General features: G+C 44.3%; 1 protein-coding gene across 1 annotated transcript in view; it reads right to left on the bottom strand.

Moving 5' to 3' along the window:
* Positions 1–16,604, bottom strand: part of LOC124718691 (probable cytochrome P450 304a1) — a 104,195-nt gene that overhangs the window by 82,709 nt on the left and 4,882 nt on the right. Inside the window, exon 2 of the mRNA XM_047244314.1 lies at positions 10,758–11,006. Within this exon, the coding sequence (XP_047100270.1) occupies positions 10,758–11,006 (249 nt within the window). The remainder of the gene's footprint in view (positions 1–10,757; positions 11,007–16,604) is intronic.

Below are 16,604 nucleotides of genomic sequence, written 5' to 3'. Positions count from 1 at the left end.
AGTCACATAGTACGCTAGTAGGAATCACACCACCACAAGCCCTAGCAACTTTTCTAGCAACGATGGGCTTGTTCAGTGGTCCCATATGTGCTAGCTGAATGTTTTGGTTTCAAGAATCAGTGTGCGACTACTCTGCAACGTACGAGGGCGCACGATAAAGAATGATCATATGTTTTTGACCACAAACCGTTACTCATCATGATAATTTTTACGGTCCTTCTCAAAGTGATCTCCTACGGACGTGATGCAGTTGTCCCAGCATTTCTGCGGTCCGCAAAGACATGCTGGAAACCACTTTTGAAAGATCCTCAGAATAGCCTCCGTGGCGTTCGCTCCTGCTTCTCGTTACTGAAAATGTCTCTCACGAAGCTGTTTCTTCTGGTTAGGGAATCAAAAGAAGCCGCACGGTGCTATATCCGGTCTTTAAGGAGGGTGATGGATTCGCTTCACATTTATGTTTGCGAGATATAGAGTAACAACGTTTTCAGTATATGATCGTGCATTACAGTGATGCAACATCCAACTTATTTCAGGGATATGTGCTCTTTTGCCCCTGACATGGAGTTGCAAAGCTTTCAGAACGTGCCTTTAGTATTGCCAGTTATTGACATTTGTGCAGGTGCAATATGCTGATGAACCATCCCATGCATGCTAAAAAATGAGGTGACCAAATCTTTCTCAGCAGGAGCGACCATTTTCCTTTCTGGGGGACTGATGATTAAGGATATTTCCCCACTGAGCTTTGCGATTTGCTCTCAGAATCAAAATGATGTAGCCAAGTTTCATCAGCAGTGATTAGCTTCGAAAGAATTTCCAGACGTGCGGTTCTAGGGGCAACGATCTGGAGCCGAGCGACCGCTACGGTCGCAGTTTCGAATCCTGCCTCGGGCATGGATGTGTGTGATGTCCTTAGGTTAGTTAGGTTTAATTAGTTCTAAGTGCTAGGCGACTAAAGACCTCAGAAGTTAAGTCGCATAGTGCTCAGAGCCATTTCAACCATTTTTGAACCTCCAGATTTTCTTCTAACATTAACTTCAACCGCATGCAGACGTGCGTGGGACTGTCTTTTGGTTTAGGAATCAATAGTCTCTGGACCCACCGCGCACAAACATCTCTCATGTGTAAACTGCCTGTGACCAACTTCTGGGTGACACCCTCCGAAGTTCCGAATACTTCAGAAAGCGTTCGTAAAATTATTCGTCGATTCTCTCTCATAATGACAGTAGCGGTATTGTTTTCTTCAGTACAAACAGTAACCAGAGCGCTGGGTCCACCTTCCTTTGAAATTAATCGTCTCCCCTCTTGAAAAAAAAAAAAAATAATAAAATGTCAACTATCTTCGAATTGTGCTGTGGGGAAGAACAGACTCTCTACAGGCCTATTGCAACACTGATTACGCCTCAGCTGAAGATTTTTTTAGACGAAAACCAAATTTCAAAGGCAGCTATTGCTCATCGAGCTTCACCTCCATTGTTGCGGTTGACGGTAATGAATTTGTCTCAGCTTGCCCGTGGAAACGAGGTTACGAACAGTGAAACTAGTACGCATGTTTGTTACACATTAAGCTAACAGAATATCATAAGACTAAATTCTAGCGCGAGATATCATGACCGTAAAAAAATTTAAGATCATTCGTTGTCGAATAGCCCTCGCAATTTTCGTTCATAATACGGTAAAGATCTGGCATGCCTCGGGAATAACTGTGCTCAGTCTCAGCTCTGTAGCTAACCTGTACGGTCCTGTTCTGTGCTTTCAAACTGTTTAAGACTATTAACTCTCCCGACGCGTGTGAGTTTCGCTCAGTGATACGGTATTTGTCAGCAAGGAACCTGCCTGCTGCAGAAATTCATCGACAGATTTGCGATGTGTATGGTCATACTGTTATGAGTGAGACCAAAGTGCGTAAGTGTCTACGAGAATTCAAAGATGGTCGTGACAACGTCCATGATGAGGACCGCTCCGGTCGCTCTTCCTTGATTACAGACGATTTGGTGGCTTCAGTTGAAGCGAGGATTCGTGAGAACAGGGGCTTCACAATAACAGGTCTCTCAAACGAATTTCCTGACGTGTTGAGATCGGTGCTTTACAACATTGTTTCTGAACACCTAAAGTTTAGGAAACTGTGCTCCCGTTGGATCCAGAAACTCCAAACAGAGGACCACAAAAACCAAAGATTTGAGTGTGGGATGAAGTTCTTGAATCGTTATCACGAAGAAGGTGACGGCTTCTTGTGTCAGATAGTATCTGGAGACGACACGTGAGTTTCGCGTATCACGCCCGAATCGAAGTAACAGAGCATGGAATGGAGACACACACACTCGCCTGTAAAGGTGAAGGCCAGACTCTGTCCCAGCGCAAAATCATGGCGTCGGTGTTCTAGGATAGGCATGGTGTTCCGTTGGTCGACTTCATGCAACGAGGAACCACTATCAATGCAGAAGCATACTACCAAGCCCTGAGAAAGCTACGCAGAGCGATTCAAAATAAAAGACGGGGCATGCTGACAAAGGGAATTGTCCTTCTCCATGACAATGGAAGACCTCACACTGCACGTCATACCCACGATTTATTGGGCAGTTTTGGCTGAGAAGTCTTAGACCACCCACCCTACAGTCCTGATCTTGCGCCGAGCGATTACCATCTGTTCCGCCACCTCAAACAACACCCCAATGGCAACTGTTACAATGAAGACGACGACGTGAAAACGGCAGTGAACTCTTGGTTATCGGAGCAGGCGCAAAGTTTTTATGAATAGTATATTTTAAAATTGCTTGAGAGGTGTGATACATGTTTGAACAAACTTGGCAACTAAGTCGAAAAATGGAGTGAAGTATGTACTTTCTGAAAATAAATTTACTTTTTTGAAATAGCCTTTCGTTGTGTACTTCAGATAGATCTTACTTAAAAAACACGCCTCGCACATCCACACTCTGCAAACAAGTGCGAAGTGCATGCCAAAGGAATGTTTCTGTGGGTGCAGTAACTATTCTAACCTTATCCTCACGATCCCTGTGTCAGCGATACATAGGGAGTTGTAGTATATTCCTAGAGTCATCATTTCAAGCCGGTTCTTAGAACTTTATTAGTATACTTCCTTGGGATAGTTTATGTCTATTTTCAAGAGTCTCCAGTTCAGTGTCTTCAGCATCACTGTAACTCTCTCCCACGTGTCAAAACAACCTGCAACCATTCGTTATGTCCTTTTCTCCATACGCTAAATACCCCCACTCAGTCCTACTTGGTACGGGTGCCACATACTTGAGCAACATTCTCGAATGGGTCGCACCAACGATTTGTTACTGTTTACTGATTGCACTTCGCTAGTATCCTGCTAATAAATCGAAGTCTACTACCAACTTTGTGGCCGAGCGGTTCTAGGCGCTTCAGTCCGGAACCGCGCGACTACTGCGGTCGCAGGTTCGAATCCTGCCTCGGGCATGGATGTGTGTGATGTCCTTAGGTTAGTTAGGTTTAAGTAGTTCTAAGTTCTAGGGGACTGATGACCTCAGATGTTGAGTCCCGTAGTGCTCAGAGCCATTTACTACCAACTTTACCTTGCCACATACTTGAGCAACATTCTCGAATAGGTCGCACGAACGATTTGTTACTGTTTACTGATTACACTTCGCTAGTATCCTGCTAATATATCGAAGTCTACTACCAACTTTCCCTACAACTGAGCCTATGTGGTCATTACATTTCATATGCTTAGGAAGTGTTACGCTCAGGTATTTATATGAGTGGATCGATGCCAACTGTGACTCATTGATATTATGGTCACAGGGTACAACTTTTCCTTTTTTTGAAGTGCAGAATTTAACGTTTCTGAACATTGAAAGCAAATTGCCACTCTCTGTACCACTGTGAAATCTTATCAAGATCTGAATGAATTTATTATGCAGTTTTTTTCAGACTGTACTTCATCATGGATAATGCATCATCTGCAAAAAGTCTGAGGTTACTATTAATATTGTCCGAAACGTCATAAATATACAGTATGAACAGCAAGGGTCCCAACACACTTTTCTGGGGCACACCGGAAGTTAATTCCACATCTGACAATGACTCTCCATCCAAGATAACATGCTGGTCCCACCACGCCAAAAAGTCCTCAGTCCAGTCACAAATTTCGCTTGATACCCCATACGGCCGTACTTTTCAGAATAAGCGTAGGAACCGCGCGACCGCTACGGTCGCAGGTTCGAATCCTGCCTCGGGCATGGATGTGTGTGATGTCCTTAGGTTAGTTAGGTTTAAGTAGTTCTAAGTTCTAGGGGGACTGATGACCTCAGAAGTTCAGTCCCATAGGCTCAGAACCATTTGAACCAGGCAATAAGCGCAGGTGTGGTATTGAGTCAAATGCTTTTCGGAATCTACCTGCCTGGCTTGATTCAAAAGCTTTCAGTGTGTCATGTGAGAAGTGCGACTTGGGTTTCACATGATTAATGTTTTCGGAATCCATGCTGATTGGCAAGGAGGTCATTCTGTTCAAGATACCGCATTAAGTTTGAGCTCAGAATACGTTTTAAGATTCTGCAACAAATCGATGTCAAAGATATTGGATGATAATTTTGGGGATCACTTCTACTACCCTTCTTGCAACCAAGTGTGACCTGTGCATTCTTCCAACTACTGCGCACAGATTTTTGTCCGACGGATCTAGATGATAGATGATAGAAGAGAGGCAAACTCAGTCGCAAATTAAGTATAGAATCTGAGAAGGGTTACATCGGGCCCTGGAGCTTTGTTCAGTTTTAATGGTTTCGTCTGACACTAATACTGACTTCACTCATCTTTCCAGAGGTACGAGGATTAAATTGCAGCAACAGCCCTGGGTTTTCCTTTGTAAAGGAACATTTTATAACAGAGTTAAGCTTGTCAGCTTTTGCTTTGATATCCTCAGTTTCAGTTCTCGTCTCAGTCGGTAGGGACTGAACACTAAATTTGGTACCGCATACGACCGAAATTTCTTAGGGTTTTGTGAAAAATCATTTGACAGTATTCTGTTACGGTAGTGTGACTGGCCAGCGTTAGTCCGATATGCTTCGCCAGCATGTCATACCTGCCCTACAGTAAAGAGACATTTTGAACTCAACATTTTCATGCAATACGGGGTCCTACCGCACATCGCTCGTGAAATTCACCTGCTTCTCGGAAACACATTTGGAAACGATCGAATTATCAGCCGATCGTTTACAAATGCTTAACCGGTACGCTCACCTGATCTCACTCCCTGTCGTTTCTGGTTGTGGGGCTGCCTGAATGACAGGGTTTACCAGGGGAACATTCACACATGTGCTGATCTGAAGCGCAGCATATCACGAGAGGTAACCGGCATGTGTACGCACATGCTTCGTCCTGCTGTGCAGAATGCAATCGTGCACCCCTTTTGTAGCAGTAAAGGTAGTGGTATGATGTACCGTAGCAGCATATTAAAAGTGTTTCAGCTGAATTGATTCTACACTGCTGGCCACCGTTAATGCAACACCAAGAAAGACAAGAGGTAGCACAACAAAATTTATTTTGTAGATAACATGTTGACCAAGTATCAAATGATCACGTTTACAGACGTCTGTGACATGTGGTTCCTGCCAGAATCAGTAGCCAGAGTAGCCGCCATTGTTGGAGATCACCGCTGCCACACGTCTCGGCATTGAGTCAAAGAGACGTTGGATGTGTTCCTGGGGTACAGCAGCCCAAGCAGCTTCCACACGTTGCCAAAGATCATCTGGTGTGGCAGCTGGGGATGTAATCTGGGTCACTCGTTGAGCAACCATGGACCACATCTTTTCTATCGGCGAAAGATCCGGAGAGCGAGCCGGCCAGGGAAGCACTTCAATCTGGTTATTGACGAAGAACCTTTGGACAATGCGCGCCACGTGTGGTCGCGCATTATCCTGTTGAAATATGGCTGTGGCCGAGCCCTGAAGGTAAGGATGGACAACTGGCTCCAGCACCTCGGATATGTAGCGCCGTCTATTTAAAGTACCGGCAATGCGTACTAGAGGCGTGCGAGAGTAATATCCAATACCGCCCCATACCATAATACCCGGTGCAAGACCAGTGTGGCGGTGCATAATGCAGCTGTCCAGCATCCTCTCTCCACGGTGTCTCCACACTCGAATCCGACCATCGTGGTGCTGCAGACAGAAGCGTGCCTCGTCAGTAAAGACAACGTCATTCCATTCTGCCGTCCACATCCGTCTGTCATCACACCATTGGCGACGGAGACGTCTGTGGTTCTGCGTCAATGGTAGACGAAGCAATGGACGTCTTGCGGACAGACCACTCTGCTGTAAACGGCGTCGAATGGTACGCGCAGACACTGGATGATGCGTTACAGACGCAATGTGCTGTGCTATGGTTCGGGATGTCGCTGAGCGATCCGTCACTGCCATGCGCACAATTTGCCTATCAGCACGTGCAGTGGTGCACCGAGGTGAATGCGATCGACCACGTCGGTCCGTCGTACCCTCCTGCATCCAACGGTCACATATCCGCGTTACAGTTGTTTGGTTTCGTCCAACACGACAAGCGATTTCTCTGTATGATAATCCACAATCTCGGTAAGCCACTATCCTTCCTCTGTCGAACTCGGATACTTGATCAAACGATGTTCGCTGCTGTCTACGAGGCATAACTGATCGTCTTGTGAAACAACCACAAGGTAAACACACGTGCCGAACGTACACTCGTCGAAATCGCCAAGCCTTAAATGGCGCTATGGGGTGGCGCCACAGGCGCGCGTGATGTGCGTCTGCGCTGAAATTATAATCAGTTGCATATCTCATCGCTGCAAACCCATGGTGTAAATTTCACTTGATTCGGATACTTCCTTCAGGGTGTTGCATTTACGGTGGCCAGCAGTGTACATTATTTCTCTTCCCCATGTCCTTGACATTAGTGCTACCAAGTTTGGTACTCGTACGGTAATTAGTTTCCGTGTTATGTGTTAAATAGGGAAAGTTTAATTATAAACAACCGGTAGACAGTCGATTTTGCCTCACTCTGTTTCCGAGTCGAACACGAAAGGGTAGTAGTGGCACAGGGTACATTGCACCTGGCAGCGTACGGTGGGTTACCGAGTATGGATGTAGAGGTAGACGTGTGTGTCGAATGTCGACTGAAGGACCTGGTGCTCTCCAGAGGCCTTACTCTGTATCAAATGGTTCAAATGGCTCTGAGCACTATGGGACTTAGCATCTGAGGTCATCAGTCCCCTATAACTTAGAACTACTTAAACCTAACTAACCTAAGGACATCACACACATCCATGCCCGAGGCAGGATCCGAACCTGCGACATTAGCGGTCGCGCGGTTTCAGACTGTAGCGCCTAGAACCGCTCGGCCACCCCGGCCTGCTATTCTGTATCGTTCGTACCGATCGGTGTAGTAGGTTAGTCTCGTTAGTGACGTAATTTTCGGTTCTTTATCGAAATATTCTATTCGGTAAGTTTCTAAGACTTGTTACCGAACGGTCCTCCGACTGATTTTACGACAATTTTACCGAGAGGTTTTGGATTTCGGTCTGGCCCTGTCGATCGGTGAGCTGCGGTTTATGTACACCTATAGTTTGTTATTTTAAACATATTTAGCGGTTTTAGCTTTGGATTTAGTGATTGTGTTACTAAAGAATCACCAGAGGACGCATGCAGTTGGAAAGTGAGTTCGTAATAGACTATTTTCCTTTGTTAGAAATATGATTAGGTTAAGTTGTTACTGTGAATGACTACATCAAAAAATAAAGTTTTCGGTCAATATCCTCTCAAAATACGTGCTATTTTTATGCAAATAAGAGTTTAAAGATGATTAAATACCAAGACATTGGCTCTGCTTACGTATATTATATGAGTGTGAACTGACGTTACTCGAGTCTGTGTGTACTTTTTCCCAGAAATAGGTTGGTTAGTAATTAACGAAACGTGTTTACAACTTTCAAGAAACAATGGAAAGCAATTATGTGAAGCGAGATATTGGAAACCTTCCAAACTATCACGCGTTTATGACTTACGGAGCACCGTTTGGTAACGAAGTCTGCCTAAGATCCTCTACACAATGAGCATTGCGTGTCTGTTCTTTGGCGTGGTCAAAATGTCAAGGAACCTGTAATTAATTTAAGTTTGTTTTATTACTTTTAAATGTCAGTTGAAAATTATATACTACTGTGGAATGTTATGACCAATAAAGTTAAAAAAAAAGTGGTTAGCGCGCAGGATTGCGATACCAAAGGTCACAGGTTCGCGCATGGGTGGATGCGAATTTTTTTTTTCCTCTTCATTTATGCAACACGTTCAGAGACATGGTTATTTGTGTAAGCTAAGATTTTTCTGCAATATTCGTTGTTACTTACATGTAAGAGCGCACTTCCTCAGTAATGATTTCGTGATTTCTGTGTGTTTAAAATACGAAATATGAAATTGTTGGAGATGAAATTGCTGTGAGTGAAACAACCGAGAGTAACCTTTATATTTTTTCTTGTCAGAAATAATTCACCATTTTTTCCGAATATGTAGCGATTTCGAGTATGCGGTTAGAGAGGAATCTAAGAGCATAACTTAAATTTCTGGGAATATAACTACCAGCAGTCGTCTTCATAATCTTTCTTGTCACAAGTATTTATCTGCGATCGAATCCTCAACCACAGTAGACAGAGATGAAACATCTCTGCCGTAATATTTTTAGAGTGTAGCACCATATACGAAACATTTTCATTCATGAGAGGCACGTTATAAACTTCGATGAACTGCAGGAGGTCTCGAAAATGCGTTTTTTTTCTCACTTTTGTTTTTAAGACCCAAATCGTTGACGCATCATGTAGGGACGTGGCTACTTAATCATTTGGATCTCTAGGAGCGTGTTATGACCACATTCTGTTTATCTTCTTATTCTTTGAAACTCTCAGACTCAATTTTTCGGGTGTTTTTATAGATGTATTAGTACAACGTGGTTCTACACACTGTTCCTATCTCATTTTCCGAAAGGTAAAATCCAAAACAAGTGTCAGTGTAAATGAGAATAAGATGACATAATGTGCCATTTACGACAATCTGCAGAATACAGTCAAATACGCTATCGTTATTATGCATGCATGGAAACATGTGGTCAGAGAAACTAAAAAATTTTATGTACTTCAGCTGAGAATCATGGATGTACTGTGCCAGATAATGTTAAGGAGAAGGCAAGGGCGATGAAGGCGGGCACGTCAGCTAGATGGACTGCGGCGTCATGCGTTATGGCAACGTAAACGCAATTTTCGGTACTTGGAAGAATAGCGCGCCTGTGTCGTCTGCTGGCCGCTTTGTGTTCGTGGCGCTGTGCGCACTACACTGCTGCCATGGAGGTAAGAATAAGGGGAGATGGCGCTACGTATCCCAGCCACACTACGTTTTGAAGCCATGGGGGCGTGGCTCGCTGCCATGACACTCTGACCAAAACATTGCCAGTGTGCTATAGCGCTGCGTGTATTACAGTCGCTAATTGCACCATATACGCATGTAACGTCATCAGATTGGTTGTTTCAAAGTTTTTGTTTAAAATAAAACCTCGTAAAGGCGAAATTCCGCGTTTCTTCTGATTAAAAATAGTTTTCAATGTAATATTACGAATAGCTAGCCTTCAATGTAAACGATACAATTTTGTTAATTCAGTAATAAACGTGTATCACAAACTAAATAATAGAAACTGAAAACTAAGTTAGCTATACCCTACCTTCAAAGCCCCACAAATACATCTTGTTTGTAATACGTACTGGGACATTTCAGTTACGTTGCACTACTGGGAAACACTGTTCATTGCCACCAATATTTACTGAAATACAGTACATAGAATGGCAAATCTACACAGTGTCCTGTATAGGCCTATACTTTACGCCAGTTAATGTAGTGTTAGCATTTAATTTGGTACATGATGGAGACAAAGTGAGTTACTCAACACTTCGATTATCGACGATACGTACGTATTATACTGAATCGTGAACTTGAAAACTAAGAATTTAATTCTTTGAATTAACATACCCTTTGCAAATGTTTTGGGTGTGTAGGGAAAACTGATGGTACAGCATTTTCTCGGGGCCTTACTGTTGAAAGGGAAGTTCGGTCTATGTCCTCTTCTCGGAAATGCTGAGAACATATAGTGCTCCATTTAGAAGCACGCCAATTCTTCCTCCTCACGGCATTCTCCCACACAGCTTTCCGACTTTCATTTTTAGGAAATCTAAAATCATACAGGAGAAAAACACGCTATAGTACAAGTACCGATGTAGCACACGTTCGTTCACAATGAAGTTGTAAAATCACACTTAACGAGACAACTTACACATGAAATGTTATTCCCTTCGATTTCGCATCACAACCAGAACGATTCGTACATCCGAACACCACACAAGTCACCATAATGGCGCAAAATCCTTCCAAAAGCGAGCGACAAGCCTATGCACACAAGCTTACAGCAGCAATGTTTTGGTCGGATTGAGATGGCTACCCTCGGCTTCACATAGCTTCACAGCTGTGACGTCACGGCGTCTCCCTCTATTCTTACCTCCATGACTGCTGCAGTGCGACACAAACCGACAACAGCGCTTCGGTCCTCTAGGCCCGAACGGTATCGCTACCGAAATGCATACTGAATAACGCAGAGACTTTAATTCGAGTACTAGACCGTTCGGTGCTATTGAGTACCGAAACGATCGGCACAGTGGCGGAAAGATACAGAATAGGCACCCAGTGGTGTGGCATGTAATGGGAGGGAGCGGTGCTGACCGAGGTTCCTGCTGAAGGTGCGCATCTCGGAGAGTACGCTGGACTGGCGGCCCTGGAACTCTGGCCTGGAGAGCAGCTGCCGGATGGAGGCCTCGTCTGTGACGTAGACGGCCGGGAACGGCCCCAGGAAGAGGCCCAGCGTGGAGGTGCGGTAGTCGGCGCTTAGCCGGCGCAGCGCCGCGGGGATGCGGCGGCGGTCCCTGAGCAGCAGCCACCAGTAGCTGCCCCACACCGGCAGCCGGCAAGGCCCTGGGGGCAGGGCAGGCGGGCGACGTCACAGCCAGAGAGAAGAGGAAAGCGATACGTAAAGTACAGACAGTGGGTAAGACATAGTACCACGCCTAATACGTGTAAGAAACCCGCTGGCATTCAAGACAACTTCCAGTCTTCTCGGAATGGATATACAGGTTGGTCCATTGATAGTGACTCGGCCAAATATCTCACGAAATAAGCCTTAAACGAAAAAACTACAAAGAACGAAACTCGTCTAGCTTGAAGGGGGAAACCAGAGGGCGCTATGGTTGGCCCGCTACATGGCGCTGCCGTAGGTCAAACAGATATCAACTGCTCATCATACAATGAAGGCTTTCGCGACCGGATGGTACTGTTGTTGATAATTCTTCCGGGTTATATGGCCGTGGTCCATGGAATTCTTCTATTCCTAACGTTTCGTCCAATACTACGTTGGACATCCTCAGAGGTATGGCTGGTCCTGCGAGTCCTGCCGACTGACGAGTCGGGCGTCGGAGAGCGGCCTAAATACAGAGGAAAGTGGGCGTGGTCTAGCTTGCACATAGTAGCAGAGAGAAAACTAGTCAAAGATAAAATGTAACTATCGATAATAGTCCGTCATAGATACAGAATCGATAAGTGATTTTTGGTTGGTTGGTTGGTTGGTTGGTTTGGGGAAGGAGACCAGACAGCGTGGTCATCGGTCTCATCGGATTAGGGAAGGACGGGGAAGGAAGTCGGCCGTGCCCTTTCAGAGGAACCATCCCGGCATTTGCCTGGAGTGATTTAGGGAAATCACGGAAAACCTAAATCAGGATGGCCGGACGCGGGATTGAACCGTCGTCCTCCCGAATGCGAGTCCAGTGTCTAACCACTGCGCCACCTCCCTCGGTAAGTGATTTTTATCTCTCGTCTTGATGTACGGCTATTGTGATCAAAATGCCCAACGGGCATGTGCTATGTATGCTGCTCGGTATCCTGGAGGACATCATCCAAGGGTCCGGACCGTTCGCCGGATGTTGTTGTTGTTGTGGTCTTCAGTCCTGAGACTGGTTTGATGCAGCTCTCCATGCTACTCTATCCTGTGCAAGCTTCTTCATCTCCCAGTACGTACTGCAGCCTACATCCCTCTGAATCTGCTTAGTGTATTCATCTCTTGGTCTCCTTCTACGAATTTTACCCTCCACGCTGCCCTCCAATATTAAATTGGTGATTCCTTGATGCCTCAGAACATGTCCTACCAACCGATACCTTCTTCTAGTCAAGTAGTGCCACAAACTCCTCTTCTCCCCAATTCTATTCAGTACCTCCTCATTAGTTATATGATCTGCCAATCTAATCTTCAGCATTCTTCTGTAGCACCACATTTCGAAAGCTTCTATTCTCTTCTTGTCTAAAATATTTATCGTCCACGTTTCACTTCCATACATGGCTACACTCCATACAAATACTTTCAGAAACGACTTCCTGACACTTAAATCCACACTCGATGTTAACAAATTTTTCTTCTTCAGAAACGCTTTCCTTGCCATTGCGTGTCTACATTTTATATCCTCTCTACTTCGACCATCATCAGTTATTTTGCTCCCCAAATAGCAAAACTCCTTTACTACTTTACGTGTCTCATTTCCTAATCTAATACCCTCACCATCACCCGATTTAATTCGACTACATTCCATTATCTTCGTTTTGCTTTTGTTGATGTTCATCTCATACCCTCCTTTCAAGACACTATCCATTCCGTTCAACTGCTCTTCCACGTCCTTTGCTGTCTCTGACAGAATTACAATGTCATCAGCAAAGCTCAAAGTTTTTATTTCTTCTCCATGGATTTTAATACCAACTCCGAACTTTTCTTTTGTTTCCTTTACTGCTTGCTCAATGTACAGATTGAATAACATCGGGGAAAAGCTAGAACCCTGTCTCACTCCCTTCCCAACCACTGCTTCCCTTCCTTGCCCCTCGACTCGTATGACTTCCATCTGCTTTCTGTACAAATTGTAAATAGCCTTTCGCTCCCTGTATTTTACCCCTGCCACCTTCAGAATTTGAAAGAGAATATTCCAGCCAAGTTCGCCAGATAGTTACGTTATTTAAGGAAGCTGTAAGTGTTCAGCGACATGTGAAACGTCAACCACGACCTCCAACAAATGATGATGCCCGAATAGGTGTTTTAGCTGCTGTCACAGCTAATCCGCACATTAGTAGCAGACAAACTGCGCGAGAATCGGGAATCTCAAAAACCGCGGTTTTGAGAATGTTACATCAACATCGATTGCACCCGTACCATATTTCTATGCACCAGGAATTGCATGGCGACGACTTTGAACGTCGTGTACAGTTCTGCCACTGGGCACAAGACAAAAAATTACGAGACGATGACAGATTTTTTGCACGCGTTCTATTTAGCGATGAAGCGTCATTCACCAACAGCGGTAACGTAAACCGGCATAATATGCACTATTGGGCAACAGAAAATCCACGATCGCTGCGACAAGTGGAGCATCAGCGACCTTGACGGGTTAATGTGTGGTGCGGCATTATGGGAGGAAGAATAATTGGCCCCCATTTCATCGATGGCAATCTAAATGGTGCAATGTATGCTGATTTCCTACGTAATGTTCTACCGATGTTACTACAAGACGTTTCATTGCATGACAGAATGGTGATGTACTTCCAACATGATGGCTGTCCGGCACATAGCTCGCGTGCGGGTGAAGCGGTATTGAATAGCGTATTTCATGACAGGTGGATTGGTCGTCGACGCACCATACCGTGGCCCGCACGTTCACCTGATCCGACGTCCCCGGATTTCTTTCTGTGGGGAAAGTTGCTATCATGAGCCACCGACAACGCCTGACAACATGCGTCAGCGCATTGTCAATGCATGTGCGAACATTACGGAAGGCGAACTACTCGCTGTTGAGAGGAATGTCGTTACATGTATTGCCAAATGCATTGAGGTTGACGGACATCATTTTGAGCATTTATTGCATTAATGTAGTATTTACAGGTAATCACGCTGTAACAGCATGCGTTCTCAGAAATGATTAGTTCACAAATGTACATGTATCACATTGGAACAACCGAAATAAAATGTTCAAACGTACCTACGTTCTGTATTTTAATTTAAAAAAACCTACCTGTTCCCAAATGTTGGTCTAAAATTGTGAGCTATATGTTTGTGACTGTTACAGCGCCATCTATCACAAAACGAAAAATGTGGTCCAACTAAAACATTCATATTTATTTACGTACTACACGAAAATGTAATAACAAATTGAGGTTCCTATTTTTAAAAAAATGCAGTTGATATCCGTTTGACCTATGGCAGCGCCATCTAGCGGGCCAACCATAGCTCTCCATGCTACCGTTCCTGTGCAAGCTGCTTCATCTCCCAGTACCTACTGCAACCTACATCCTTCTGAATCTGCTTAATGTATTTATCTGTTGCTCTCCATCTACGATTTTTCTCTCCACGCTGCCCTGAAATACTAAATTTGTGATCGTTTGATGCCTTAGAACATGTCCTACCAGCCGATATCTTCTTCTAGTCAAGTTGTGCCACAAATTTCTCTTCTCCCCAATTCTATTCGATACCTCCTCATTAGTGATCTACCCATCTAATCTTCAGCATTCTTCTGTAGCACCACATTTAGAAAGCTTCTCTTCTCGTCTAAACTGTTCATCGTCCACGTCTCACTTCCATACATGGCTACGCTCCATACAAATACTTTCAGAAACGATTTCCTGACTCTTAAATCTATACTCGACGTCAACAAATTTCTCTTCTTCGGAAACATTTTCCTTGCCATTGCCAGTCTTCATTTTATACCCTCTCTACTTCGACCATCATCAGTTATTTTGCTCCCCAAATAGCAAAACTCCTTTACTACTTTACGTGTCTCATTTCCTAATCTAATACCCTCAGCACCACCCGATTTAATTCGACTGCATTCCATTATCCTCGTTTTGCTTTTGTTGATGTTCATCTCATACCCTCCTTTCAAGACACTGTCCATTCCGTTCAACTGCTCTTCCACGTCCTTTGCTGTCTCTGACAGAATTACAGTGTCATCAGCAAAGCTCAAAGTTTTTATTTCTTCTCCATGGATTTTAATACCAACTCCGAACTTTTCTTTTGTTTCCTTTACTGCTTGCTCAATATATAGATTGAATAGCACCGGGAAAAGCTACAATCCTGTCTCACTCCTTTCCCAACCATGCCCCTCGACTGTTACAACTGCCATCCGGTTTCTGTATAAATTGTAAATAGCCTTTCGCTCCCTGTATTTTACCCCTGCCACGTTCATAATTTGAAAGAGAGTATTCCAGTCAACATTGTGAAAAGCTTTCTCAAAGTCTACAAATGCTAGAAACGTAGGTTTCCCTTTCCTTAATCCATTTTCTAAGATAAGTCGTAGGGTCAGTATTGCCTCACGTGTTCCAACATTTCTACGGAATCTAAAGTGATCTTCCCCGAGGCCGGGTTTTACCAGGTTTTGCATACGTCTGTAAAGAAATCGTGTCAACATTTTGCAGCCGTGAGCTATTAAATTGATAGTTCGATAATTTTCATATCCGTCGCTTTGCTAATGATGTTTTCCCCTTACCTTGTATGCGGTATAAATCTGCGATATGATGCCTCTCGAAACAATGAACGGTTCGGCTACCAGATTGTGGTAGCGCCCATCAGCCGAGCAACAACAATTTGCTCACATTCGAATTCTCTTAACCCCAACATTAATGAACGAACAGTTACACAGAACACAGTGCTGATCACGCCTGATATATCGAGGACAGTGTATCCGTGCCGTTAGTGGTCAAATACATTAATGCAACCAGCAGGTTTAGCCACCGTCTGCATTTACTCGTAGCGGGTGGTTATAATTGAAGAGCACATACTCACAGAGGTCCGCTGTCGGCTATAGTTATCGTATGGCAGCACAACTTGGTTGGTAGGGGAAAAAAAATTGTTTCAGTTTTAGCCACAAGGTGCAAATCTGGCGCTGTACAGCATCTCATCGACGACTCCGGTGCTCATATTAAACAAATTGTGTAACTGACTGTTAATTATAAAATCGACTTTACGCCTTTTTCACATAACTGACCTCTTCTGCTCACGTCCCGTTGCTAGGACATTACGTATGGAAAAATTTCTATATGTCTTTTTTGCCTTCACAGCGCCAGATACGCACCTGGTGGTCAAAAGTGGAAGTAATATTTTTTCCAGCGTAAATCGATTCCGCATTAACGCATTAGGATATCCAGCCAGTTTCGCAGCCATACGAGAGTTACAGCCCACTCTGGATTTCTGTGACTAGCTAAACTTTAATTAAATCCCCCCCCCCCCCCCCCCCCCCGGATGTGTTCAAGCACGCATTTCTCGTAGTACTTGCAACCACCACAACTCGCTCCGTTCAGCTGTTACACTTTCAAATGGTACAGCAGCCAGAAGCACAATATATGTCACAATATGGCATGATTATTAGAAGATGCCCTAGAGTAGCTGCTTATAGTAACTAATCTTAATTCATGACAGACTGTTTAGGCATTTATCACCATTGTCAAGCTCCAGGCAAATGCCGGGATGGTTCGTTTGAAAGGGCACGGCTG

Source organism: Schistocerca piceifrons, chromosome 10 (assembly GCF_021461385.2).
Source record: "Schistocerca piceifrons isolate TAMUIC-IGC-003096 chromosome 10, iqSchPice1.1, whole genome shotgun sequence".
NCBI lineage: Eukaryota > Metazoa > Arthropoda > Insecta > Orthoptera > Acrididae > Schistocerca > Schistocerca piceifrons.
The sequence above is the reverse complement of the archived record's forward strand: the minus strand, read 5'-3'. Positions and strand labels throughout refer to the sequence as shown.